Raw genomic sequence first — 13187 nt, 5'->3', positions numbered from 1 at the left:
AGCTAATTTTTGTATTTTTAGTAGAGACGGGGTTTCACCATGTTGTCCAGGCTGGTCTTGAACTCCTGACCTCAAGTGATCAGACCACCTTGGCCTCCCAAAGTACTGGGATTACAGGTGTGAGCCACACCATGCCTGGCAAGATCTTCCTGTTTAAAGTCATCAAAGGTGGTTGTACACGAGAACATGTTTTCTGGAGGATAGCAAATAGGAGGTATTTAAAACCCATCAGATGCCCCCTTCTTCCTTTCTAAATTGTCTAAAGGGGCAGGGAGCTGTGATTAAATTTATAGCGTCATGTGCTGTAATGCAGGAATCTGGCCTGAAAGGTTTTCACCGGCCCTTTGGTAGAACAAATGCTTTGTATTTAGAGCTGGACATGTGGCTGGCCTCAAAAATCAATGCTTGCAAGAAAAGGACAGATGGCAGAGCCTTAAAAGGATGCGTGCAAAGTGAACAAACAGAGCCCCCTAAACGGGCAGTAAGCACCACAGGAGAAATGAGAGGTCCCCACAATTTCATTCCCCCAAAACACAGGAGACAGGATGTGTCACTTCTGGTCACACCAACAGGCCCTCACCGGCCCAGGTGGAAACCAGCCACAACCTTGAGCCTGTCGCTGTGCTTTTGAAAAGGAGAGGCCAATAGTTAACTGGCTGTCCCCAAAAGTCAGCTGGCTGAAACTTCCAGATCCACAGATGAACTGAGCTTCCAGAAGAGGCTGCTCCCCTTCATGGGAACTCAATTTCACCAATTTCTTATCAGAAGAGAAAAGCTACATAATCCAAGCATTTGCTGCGCTCAAGAAACAGCAAACTGTCGAGGGTGGTGAAAGTCAAAGATGAAGAAATTGGCTGAGACTGGAGGAGACTTAAAGAGACCTGACGGTTCTGAGTGCAGCGTGGAATGCAGGATTAGACCTGGGCCAGAAAAACACAGGAATGAGAACGTGATGTCGTTCAAATGAGGGCTGGAGTTAATTGCATTGTATCATTTTAATTCCTTAGTTCAATAATAATTGTACAACTGTTATGAGATGTTAGTATTAGGGGAAGTGAGTGAAGAGTATATAGGAAATCTCTGTACTACTTTTGAAATGTTTCTAGTGAAAAGCTATTTCACTAAAAGTTGAGGCTGGGCAAATTATGGTGGCTCACACCTGTAATCCCAGCACTTTGGGAGGCCGAGGCAGGTGCATCACTTGAGGTCAGGAGTTTGGGACCAGCCTGGCCAACATGGAGAAACCCCATCTCTACTAAAAATACCAAAATTAGCCAGGTGTGGTGATGCAGACCTGTAAACCCAGCTACTTGGGAGGCTAAGGCAGGAGAATCGCTTGAACCCAGGAGGCAGAGTTTACAGTGAGCCAAAATCACAGCCACTGCACTCCAACCAGAGCGACAAGGTGAGACTCTGTCTCAAAGAAAAAAAAAAGTTGAAAAAGGAACAATCGGCCTCCCACCTCCCCACCGAGCATTCAAAGATCAAACCCTGTGCAGAATTCTGCGTTACTCATGGGCGCCTATTTGGGGATGTTTCCTTTTATGTTCAAGTCCTTTCTACTCAAATGCACCATTCAGTGAACATTTTGAATCTGCTCTGTCAGGATCTGTGGCAGGTACTGTGATGAAAAGATGAATAAGTGATTGTCCCTATATTCAAGGAACTTCATAAAGTAGCCAATAGCATGTATTAAGAAAACAGTATGTATTAAGACACGAAACACTAGAGGTCCAGTACCTCAGGCATTTACGCTTTTCTGGAGCCTATAAAACGTATTTTGGAAATTTTTAAATATGTATTTTATTGAGATAGGGTCTTACTCTGTCACCCAGGCTGGAGTGCAGTGGCACGACCTCAGCTCACTGCAGCCTCGACCTCCTAGGCTCAAACAATCCTCCCACCTCAGCCCCTCAAGTAGCTGGGACTACAGGTACACGCCACCATGACCAGCTAATATTTATTTATGGAGATGGAATTTCGCCATGTTGCCCAGGCTGGTCTCAAACTCCTGGGCTCAAGCAATCCACCTGCCTTGACCTCTCAAAGTGCTGGGATTGTAGGTGTGAGCCACCGCACCTGGACAATATATATTAATGGATCTACCGGCCCACCAACTGTTACTAGTCTGCAGCAAAACAGAGAAACTGGGAGTTTGTTTTAGAAATTTTGTAGCAATTTGTCTTTATCTCAACAGCCTGTGTTTCAATTTGAATTCCTCTTTATTGAAATGTTGAACCGGGCATGCCTGTAATCCCAGCACTTTGGGAGGCCGAGGCGGGCAGATCACCTGAGGTCAGGAGTTCAAGACCAGCCTGATCAACATGGAGAAATCCTAACTCTACTGTAAAAACAAAATTAGCTAGACATGGTAGCGCATGTCTATAATCCCATCTGCTCAGGGGGCTGAGGCAGGAGAATAACTTGAACCTGGGAGGCAGAGTTTGTGGTGATTGGAGATCATGCCACTGAACTCCAGCCTAGGCGACAAGAGTGAAACTCTGGCTCCCAAAAAAACAAAATCTTGAATCTAATTTAAATTTAATTTAAAAATGAGGAGCCTGGGCCTGGTGGCTCACACCTGTAATCCGAGCACTTTGGGAGGCCAAGGGAGCAGATCGCCTGAGGTCAGGGGTTCAAGACCAGCCTAGCCAACATGGGGAAACCTCATCTCTACTAAAAATACAAAAATAGTCCAAAAATATGGACAAAAAAATTATATAAGAAGAATCATAAAACTGATGAAATAAATGAAGAAGAACTACATAAGTGGAGAAATATTCCATGTTTACAGATAGGAAGACTTAATACTGTCCCAATGTCAATTCTTTCCAACTTGGTCTATATGTTACCAAAAAGGGGTCCCAATCCAGACCCCAAGAGAGGGTTCTTGGATCTCACACAAGAAAGAAAGAATTTAAAGTCAGTCCATAGAATAAAGCGAAAACAAGTTTATTAAGAAAGTAAAAGAATAGACCAGGTGCAATGACTCATGCCTGTAATCCCAGCACTTTGGGAGGCCAAGGCAGGCAGATCACTTGAGGTCAGGAGTTCGAGACCAGCCTGGCCCATATGGCAAAACCCCGTCTCTACTAAAATTACAAAAATTAATGGGGCATGGTGGTGTGCCCCTGTAATCCCAGCTACTTGGGAGGCTGAGGCACAAGAATCATTTGAACCCAGGAGGCAGAGCCTGCAGTTAGCCAAGACCACACCATTGCACTCCAGCCTCAGAGCAAGATTCTGTCTCCAAAAAAAAGAAGAAGTAATAGAATAAACAATGGCTGCTTCATAAGGAGAGCAGCCCCGAGGGCCACTGGTTGCCCAATTTTATGGTTATGTCTTGATGATATGCTAAGCAAGGAATGGATTATTCATGCCACTCCTTTTTAGACCACATAGGGTAATTTCCTGAAGTTGCCATGTCATCTGTAAACTGTCATGGCATTAGTGGGAGTGTGGCAGTGAAGACGACCAGAGGTCACTCTCGTGGCCATCTTGCTTTTGGTAGGATTTGGCCAGCTTCTTTATTGCAACCTGTTTTATAGGCGAGGTCTTATAACCTGTGTCTTGTGCCGACCTCCTGTCTCATCCTGTGACTTACAATGCCTTAACCTCCTGGGAATGCAGTCCAGTAGGCCTCAGCCTTATTTTATCCAGCCTCTACTCAAGAGGGGATCATTGTTGTTCAAATGCCTCTGATGTTACTATACAATCACGCATGCTCTTGGTATTTACCCACATGGGTTGAAACGCAGAAACCTGCACATGGATTTTTTTTTTTTTTTTTTTTTTTTTTTGAGACAGAGTCTCGCTCTGTTGCCCAGGCTGGAGTGCAGGAGTGCAGTGGTGCAGTCATAGCTCACTGCAGCCTTGACCTCGTGAGCCTTGCACCTCAACCTCCAGAAGCTAGGACTATATGTTTGAGCCGCCATGCCCAGCTAATTTTTCGATTACTTTTGTAGGTCTCACTACATTGCCCCGGCTGGTCTCGAATTCCTTGGCCCAAGTGATCCTCCCGCCTTGGCCTCCCAAAGTCCTGGGATTACAGGCATGAGACACCACACCCGGCCTGCACACAGGTTTTATGACAGCTTTATTCGTAACTGCCAAAACTGAGAAGCAACCCAGATGTCTTTGGATAGGTGACTGGATAAACTGTAATTCATCCAGACAATAGAATATTATTCAGCACTAAAAAGAAATGAGCTATCAAGCCATGAAAAGACATGGAGGAATGTTAAATGCACATTACAAAGTGAAAGAAACCAGTGTGAAAAGGTTACATGCTGTGATTCCAACTGTATGACATTTTAGAAAAGGAAAAACTATGGGTCAAATAACACGATCAATGATTGCCAGGGTTCAGGAAGGAAGGCAGAGATGAACAGATGGAACACAGGATTTCCATGACGCTGAAAGGATTGCTCAATGCATGTGATTAGAAACCTGTCAAAACCTGGCTGAGCGTGGCGGCTCATGCCTGTAATCCCAGCACTTTGGGAGGCCAAGGTGGGCGGGTCACTTGAAGTCAGGAGTTCGAGACCAGTCTGGCCAACGTGGAGAAACCCTGACTCTACTAAAAATACAAAATTAGCTGGGCGTGGTGGCAGACACCAATAATGCCTGTAATCCCAGCTACTCAGGAGGCTGAGACAGATCCATTTCCGGAACCCAGGAGGTGGAGGTTGCAGTGAGCCAAGATCATGCCACTGCACTCCAGCCTGGGCAACAGAGCAAGACTCTGTCTCAAAAAAAAGAACCCTGCAAAACCAAAAATTAACAAGTCTTTAATACATCATGTCAACTTTATTGTTAACCTTACTGTTCGTCAAAATCTCCTTAGATTCAAAGTTTGTAGATTAGTTTTCTTTTCCCTTCAGTAGAATTCCTGAATATGCTTGGAGCTCGCTGAAATATAGGCAGTGGCAATAGGCATATAACTTCAAAAACTAAATTATAAAAATCTTTCAAATACTTTACCTTAGGCTGGGTGCAATGGCTCATATCTGTAATCTCAACACTGTGGGAAGCCGAGACTGGTGGATCATTTGAGGCCAAGAGTTCGAGACCAGCCTGGCCAACACGCTGAAACCCCAAATGTACAAAAAAATACAAAAATTAGCTGTGGGTTTTGGCACACGCCTGTACTCCCAGCTACTCATGAGGCTGAGGCTTGAGAATTGCTTGACCCCAGGAGGCAGAGGTTGCAGTGAGCCAAGATTGCGCTCTTGTCTCCAAAAAAAACCTTTACACCAAAAAATAGAATTATGGCCAGCTGCAGGGGCTCATGCCTATAATCCTGGCACTTTGGGAGGCCAAGGTGGGCGGATCACTTGAGGCAAGGAGTTCAAGACCAGCCTGGCCAATATGACAAAACCCCATCTCTACTAAAAATATAAAAATTAGCCGGCGTGGTGGCACAGGACTGTAGTCCCAGCTACCAGGGAGGCAGAGGCAGGAGAATTGCTTGAATGTGGGAGGTGGAGGTTGCAGTAAGCCAATATTGTACCACTGCACTCCATCCTGGGTGACAGAGCAAGACTGTGTCTCAAAACAAAATTTTTTTTTGGCTGGGCGCGGTGGCTCATGCCTGTAATCCCAGCACTTTGGGAGGCTAAGGCGGGTGAATCACCTGAGGTCGGGAGTTTGAGACCAGCCTGACCAACATAGAGAAACACTGTCTCTACTAAAAATATAAAATTAGCCAGGCGTGGTGGCGCAAGCCTGTAATTTCAGCTACCGGGCGGGGGCTGAGGCAGGAGAATTGCTTGAACCCGGGAGGCGGAGGTTGCAGTGAGCCGAGATCGTGTCTTGCACTCCAGCCTGGTGACAGAGCAAGACTCCTTCTCAAAAAAATAAAAGTAAAATAAAAAATCAAATAATTTAAAATTTTTTAATATACATGTAATTAATGTGAACTGTGGGTGCACTCTAATGTCCAGCATTCTGTCATGTGAGGTGAGAACCCCAAAGGAACAGGCTTCTGGACCACAGAGATTTGAGCACAACCCTAAAGGAAGACGGCAGAAATTGGGAGGAGGGAGCCGCCCCAAGCCCTGTGGGAAGCTGGGCACTTCTCTTCCTTACTTATTCCGTCTTCCGAGCCCTCAGCTCGCTGTCCAGGGAGGGTGAACAAAGCCACTGCCTCTGGCCTTTGTGCTTCACCCCTTCTCCACGAGCAGACGACAAGGAGGAAAGGAAGATTCCACCTGCCAATCTGGAAGCTTCAGAGAGTAATTTGGAAACAGGAGCTTGACATTATGATGAAAATGAGGCTTTTGTTCATTCTTTGTGTCTTTCAGGGCTCCTGGCCACATAAACCTGAGCCCTTCGACAGACAGAGCTTCATTCTCTCATTTGCTACTTTCACCAGCCCCCTAAAGGACAATTGGTTTTCTTTTTTTTTTTTTGAGAATGGAGTTGTGCTGTTCTTGCCCAGGCTGGAGTGCAATGGCACAATCTCGGCTCACCGCAACCTCTGCCTCCTGGGTTCAAGTGATTCTCCTGCCTCAGCCTCCCAAGTAGCTGGGCCACCATGCCTGACTAATTTGACTAATTTTTGTATTTTTAGTAGAGATGGGGTTTCACCACATTGGCCAGGCTAGTCTCGAACTTCTGATCTCAGGTGATCCACCCGCCTCAGCCTCCCAAAGTGCTGGGATTACAGGTATGAGCCACTGCACCCGACCAGTTTTATTTTCTTGATTGTGCAAGATAAGAAAACTAAGTCCTGTTACCCCCCCACCTTTTTTTTGAAGAAACTGGATCTCATTCTGTTGCCCAGGGTGGAGGGCAATGATGATCTTGGCTTACCACAACCTTGACCTCCCAGGCTCAAGTGATCCTCCCACCTCAGCCTCCTAAAGTACTGGGTTTACAGGCATGAGCCACCATGCCTGGCCAAGTCCAGTGACTGTCATATCCCTGTGTGACAGGCAGGGAACTGTCTCAACCCAGCCAGGAGTGAGTGAGTGCGGTGCCTTAGAAGGGAAGAAGACCGACATCTGGGGGCGTGAGCCCATCTTGGCCTTTAGACACTGTGTGACCCTGGCCGAGTCCCTCGACCTCCTGAGGCCTCAGGCTTCGGCCTAAAAAATGCCCCCTCTGGGGTTGTCATGAGGCTCAGACGACTCGAGCCATGTTGGAAAATCAGGAGGAAGCTCTGCAAACGTAAAGCACGGTTTCCAGGCTGGGCGCGGTGGCTCATGCGGTAATCCCAGCACTGTGGGAGGCTGAGGCAGGAAGATTACTTGAGATTAGAAGTTCAGACCAGCCTGGCCAACATGGTGAAACCCCCGTTTCTACTCAAAATATGAAAAAATTATCTGGGCATGGTGGTGCATGCCCGTAATCCCAGCTACTCGGGAGGCTAAAGCAGGAGAATCGCTTGAACCTGGGAGGCGGAGGCTACAGTGAGCCAAGATCACGCCACTGCACTCCAGCCTGGGTGACAGAGTGAGACTCCATCTCAAAAAAAAAAAAAAATTCACAGTTTCTCATATTGGATTCCTGAAGGGGGGCATCCCCATGTCCCTGCTTTTTCTGCCTGACCCTTCACCTTCTTTCTTGTAGAGAGCAGAAAACCAGGGCTCTCCTCTTGAACCTCTGAGAAACCCTGGTCCTGCCCGTCAGGTGCTTTGAGCTAAATAGACTCCATATAGGAAAGGTGGGAAAGCTGACCCAAGCTGGCGGACAGAGAGCCTGCGCGGGAAGGGCGGCTTCAGCAGCACAACCTGTCCTGCCTGTCACCTGCGGGGTGGGTCGGGTGAGCTGGGTAAGAGGAAAACGCTGCAGGAAAGGGCCAGCAGGGACAGGGATCTGAGTGGAAGACAGATGCTGCCCTCCCTGGAAGAGCCACCCGGCTTCCGGGTCCATCAGCCCTCATGTCCAACCTTCCTGTTGGAGCCCCCAGCTCTGAGGCCGTGCTCTGGGTCTCTGTGCAAGCCACTCCTGACAGGTGACTCCTGTCACCTGCCTTCCCCCACAGGCTACTAGGGGCAGCTTGGGGACTGGAGCCCCTCCCCTCCTCGCCTTACCTGTGTGGCCGTTGTTGACCATGGGGAACTCGCCTGCCTGCGACTCGTAGCCTGTCAGGTTGAGCCCCTTCAGGGCGGGGTTGTACCGCACCTTCGTCCTCTGTAGGTCAATGGGTGACTGTCTCCGGCCACCACAGTGGGGGTAGTGCTTCGGCCAGTGCACCTCATCCAGTGCTCCTTCTGAGACGGGAGAGAGACAGTTGAAGGGGCTGCCTGGCCAAGCTCGCTCTGCAGGAACCTCACCACATCAGAGGCTGGGGGGCCTGCTGGGCGGGGGCCCACGGGACACCTTCTAGAAAGCAGAAGCAGGGCCCCCAGAAGGAGGCCAAAACCACAACGACTTCAGCTCCAAGGACTCTGGAGTTTGGGGAGCTTTGGTGCTAACCTCTAACTTTCCTGTGGCAACCACTGGCCCTGGAAACAAGACTCATTGTTTTGAAGTCAATGAAAGCCTTTTTTTTTTTTTTTTTTTTTTTTGGAGACAGGGTCTCGCTCTGTCACCCAAGCTGGAGTGCAGTGGTGTGATCTCAGCTCACTGCAACCTCCACCTCCCGGGTTCAAGCAATTCTCCTGCCTCAGGCTCCCAAGTAGCTGAGACTTACAGGCACATGCCACCACACCTAGCTAACTTCTGTGTTTTTATTAGAGACGGGGTTTCCCCATGTTGCCCAGGCTGGTCTCGAACTCCTAACCTCAGGTGATCTGCCCACCTTGGCCTCCCAGAGTGCTGGGATTATAGGTGCGAGCCACCGCGCCCAAGCTGAGAGAGTTTTAGACATCACTTTTTGCTCTCCTTTGACTTCTTTCCAGCTGACTGATGCACGGAGGGGTCCGTGGCTTGCTGTTCCTGTCCGTGGCTTGCTGTTCCTGTGCCGCTCCAGGAACTCTTCCTCATTCCCTCTCAATGGCCCTGTTGTCTTCCATGCCCCCAACAGGAACACAGGCCCACCTCCCCATGCTGCAGGACCCCCACCACCATTTGCTTGCTCCAGCCCCTTTTATAAATTCCCAGGGTGGCAAAGACCCCCTCGGTGTCTGCACTTACAGATTCAGGGAAACTAAGGAAGCATCAGGTTCCAGGACAACCTAGAGTGAGTACTTTTTAAAAACTTCATAAGGAGAAAGTTTATCTTTTCAGGGAGGGTTGATAATTATAGGGGACAGAGTAACAAAGGTGAGTCATTATCACAGGTGACGGGGCCCCCAAATGGCTGTGGAGGTTGGTGTCAGCTGTGTGACATGGAGAATCCAGCCTCTGTTCCCTGTTCAGGGGGTAGGTGTGTGGTGAGTACACAGCTTGGTTTTCTTTGTTTTTTGTTTTTTGGGTTTTATTTTTTTTTGAGACCAAGTCTCTCCCTGTTGCCCAGGCTGGAGTGCAATGGCGCGATCTCGGCTCACTGCAACCTCTGCCTCCCAAGTTCAAGCGATTCTCCTGCTTCAGCCTCTCGAGTAGCTGGGAGTATGGCATATGCCACCATGCCTGGCTAATTTTTTCTAGTTTAGTAGAGACGAGGTTTTACCTACACTGGCCAGGCTGGTCTCGAACTCCTGACCTCGTTATCCACCTATCCCAAAGTGCTGGGATTACAGGCATGAGCCACCTCACCCAGCCCACAGCTTGTTTTAAGGAAAGTGTTTGTACTGGGGCCTATCACAGCTTTTTGGTTTGTAATCAAGGCAATCTAGCACAAGGCCTTCTCGGAGCAAGATGCCCAGGACGCTGTCAATACCGGGCCATCTCTCAGGAATTCCTGGAAGGCATTTACAGAAGCTACTCCCAAGTTCTCCCGGCCCCCAGTGCCTTTCCAGGAAGCCTCAGTGCCTTTCCAGGAAGCCCCACTGCCTCAGAGGCTGGGCAGAGCCTGGGGAGGACAGAGCCTTCATTTTCTGAATTCTCTCTTCCTTCACCTCTGAACCACCTCCTGGCACTGCTTGGCCAAAGGAAGCAAAACGTCCTGGGCTCCCAAGGCACTGCCAGGTGTGTAAGATCGCTGTGCTCGGGAACGGAGTGGTTGGTTGGAGCTGGCTGGACTTTCTGAACTTCCCAGGACGTTCCTAATTTCGTTGCCCTTGACTTAACGTAACATCCTGTCCACCCTGAAGGAATGGTCCCTGAGCAGCTGAGCTGGGGAAGACTCTGCAGGACGCAAATGTTTGTCTCACCTCCTGCATCAGCCAGCAGCCGCCAGCCTCCTCATGGGCCCCAATCCGTGGTCCTATACAGCAGGGAGGGGACGGGGGAAGAAGGGGAAGAGGGGACGCTGCCCCTGGAAAGGGCTGTTTAGTGTCCACAAACCTTACAGACACGCATTCTAGCTTTGGCTCACATGTGGACCAGAACCCATGCTCTAAATGCCAGAATTTTACATTTCACATTTTAAAAGTCTGGTTTGGGGCCAGGGGCGATGGCTCATGCCTGTAATCCCAGCACTTTGGGAGACCAAGGTGGGCTGATCACTTGAGGCCAGAAGTTTGAGACCAGCCTGGCCAACGTGGTAAAACCCCATTTCTACTAAAAATACAAAAATTATCTGGGCATGGTGACAAGTGCCTGTAATTCCAGAGACTTAGGAGGCTGAGGCACAAGAATTGCTTGAACCCGGGAGGCAGAGGTTGCAGTGAGCTGAGATGGCACCACTGCACTCCAGCCTGGGCAACAGAGCAAGACTCTGTCTCAAAAAAAAAAAAAAAAAAAGTCTGGTTTTGCCAGACACGGTGGCTTACACCTGTAATCCCAGCACTTTGGGAGACCGAGGCAGGTGGATCATCAGGTCAGGCGTTCAAAACCAGCCTGGCCAACATGGTGAAAGCCCGTCTCTACTAAAATACAAAAAAATTAGCTGGGCACGGTGGTGCACGCCTATAATCCCAGCTACTCAGGAGGCTGAGGCAGGAGAATTGCTTGAACCAGGGAGGCAGAGGTTGCAGTGAGCCGAGATCATGCCACTGTACTCCAGCCTGGGCAACAGAGATTTCGTCTCAAAAAAAAAAAAGAAGTCTGGTTCTGGCAGCCCACAGACCATCTAAAGGAAACATCTTATCTCAAGACGTTCTAGGTAAACTGCCTACCATGAAATTTCCAGGAAAGAAGGTCTCGCAAACCCTGCAGCAACTTCCGTGAGGTTACGGAGAGTCCTTTCTAAGAAATTTATTTTCCATTTACATGGACCAACAGAGTAAATGATTTTATAAAGAGAAGCAGTGAGAGGGCTTTCGAACCAGCCAACATCGTGTGTGGAAAAGAATTTAAAGCAAAAAAGCCTGAAAGTAAGTCAGGAGTCGGTGAAGGGGGAAAGCTATTTCATCCTTTTCCTTATTTGAAATTGAAGTTCAGCTTGTTCTCCATATCTCTGAGACACCAAAAAGGTAACACCTGAAGCCACAATGAGCAGACCCCAACAGATGGCATGTGGGCTGCCTGGCCATCCTGGGAAGTGCCCCCTCATGGAGGACTCTTGGCTGTTCACACCTGTAATCCCAGCACTTTGGGAGGCCGAGGCAGGCGGATCACCTAAGGTCAGGAATTCGAGACCGGCCTGGGCAACATAGTGAAATCCGTCTCTACTAAAAGTACAAAAGTTAGTCGGGTGTGGTGGCATGCATCTGTAGTCCCAGCTCTTCAGGAGGCTGAGGCAGGAGAATCACTTGAACCCAGGAAGTGGAGGTTGCGTGAGCCAAGATCATGCTACTGCACTCTAGCCTGGGCGACAGAGCGGCTCCAAAAAAAGCAGCGGGGGGTGCTTGTCCTGTCATGAGGGTAACTGAGGGAGCATGCAGGAATCAGGGGCTTACCTGAGTAGGTCCAATCGGACCCATGCTGTGCCTGGCCACCCAGCAGGAACAGGGACAGCAGAGGCACCAGGGCCCTCATGGTGCTGCACATCTGGAGTGAAGACTGATTCTGGCAAAGTTCTTCTTTTAAAGGCTCAGAAGCTGTAAATAACAATTTACTACATCTAGCTGGCTGATCCGCCCTTTGCTGCACCCACTAAAACAATAACACCCTCCCCACAACAGCCCTCTGGCTCCGAGCATTGGGCCAGGTGGCCCCAGCACCTGCCTCATCTCCCATGTCAATTTCATATCCAATCAGTCCATGGGTTTGGTCATTCAGTGTTTTAGGAGAGTCACCTGACGGGCCACACAGTGCAGCCATTGTGGACGGGCGACCACAGAAATGCGAAAAGGCCCGAGGCAGGGAGAAGCAGGGTGCAGGACTTCCCTGGACAGTCTTCTGTGCCCTTTCTCCTGACGTAAGCGATCTGGAAACTGCTGACGGGATCACCACTGCCTGCAAACCCTGCAGGAACCCTCTTGGTATTTCCTGCCTGTGTCAGTCATGGACACATGGCAGGCACCTGAGGAGACTGCCTGGCCTCCACAGTCGGCCATTTCATTTGCCTCTGCTCAAACCAGCAGTTGATCCTGGGTCCCAGATCATGAACCACATTCCAATGCACACCTTGAGGCCGCGTGAGCCGGTGTGGGCGTCTGCCTTTCTGCATGGATTTGTTCTCACAGCTGCAGGGCACTTGGGCACACCTAAACCAAGCAGCCATGCGCCCTCACAGGATCCATGGATTACCTAATCCTGTGCATCCACTTGGCTAGACAGTCCCTGAAATTAGCCGGAGAAACTTTTGAGTTTATGCCTGCCGACAGCCCAGCATTTCCCATGTCCTTCCTCGAGGTCCAACACAGAGGGCAGGCGTGCTGCCAGACACAAAGGGCCACCCCCGCCTTATGGAGGGGAGCTGAACCCCTCCTGGCCTATCTTAACTCATTGTCCACTTGTCCCTGGAATGGCAAATGGCAGCAGGCCTTCACAACAAGGATGTTAACTGCGAACCTAGGCTCTCCTGAATATTTTAAAGGCTCCCCCCTGGCATTTAATAGAGAACATCAGCTGCTGCAAAGAACTTGCTGGAAACTTCCATCTGTCAAGCTCAAGAGCTGCAAGAATCTCAGAGAGCAAAGCATGGTCAAGGGCAAGGATTCTGAAACCAGACAGGGTCGTGCCACCTGCTAGCTATGTGACCTTGGCCAGGTTCCTCAGTGCTCTATGCCTCCGCTTTCCTTTCTTTTCTCTTTTCTTTCTTTCTTTCTTTTTTTTTTTTTTTTTGAGATGGAGTTTCGCTCTTGTTACCC

General features: G+C 49.3%; 1 protein-coding gene across 3 annotated transcripts in view; it reads right to left on the bottom strand.

Moving 5' to 3' along the window:
• The window catches only part of CA6 (carbonic anhydrase 6), a 35993-nt gene that overhangs the window by 17127 nt on the left and 5679 nt on the right, over positions 1–13187 (bottom strand). For all 3 annotated transcript variants that reach the window (XM_017503379.2, XM_037729487.1, XM_037729485.1), the window contains exons 2-3: positions 11832–11972; positions 8040–8219 (exon numbers count right to left, since the gene is read on the bottom strand). In XM_017503379.2, the coding sequence (XP_017358868.1) occupies positions 8040–8219; positions 11832–11922 (271 nt within the window). In that variant the 5' untranslated portion in view covers positions 11923–11972. The remainder of the gene's footprint in view (positions 1–8039; positions 8220–11831; positions 11973–13187) is intronic.

This window comes from Cebus imitator, unplaced genomic scaffold (assembly GCF_001604975.1).
Source record: "Cebus imitator isolate Cc_AM_T3 unplaced genomic scaffold, Cebus_imitator-1.0 Scaffold15, whole genome shotgun sequence".
NCBI classification, from domain to species: Eukaryota; Metazoa; Chordata; class Mammalia; order Primates; family Cebidae; genus Cebus; species Cebus imitator.
The sequence above is the reverse complement of the archived record's forward strand: the minus strand, read 5'-3'. Positions and strand labels throughout refer to the sequence as shown.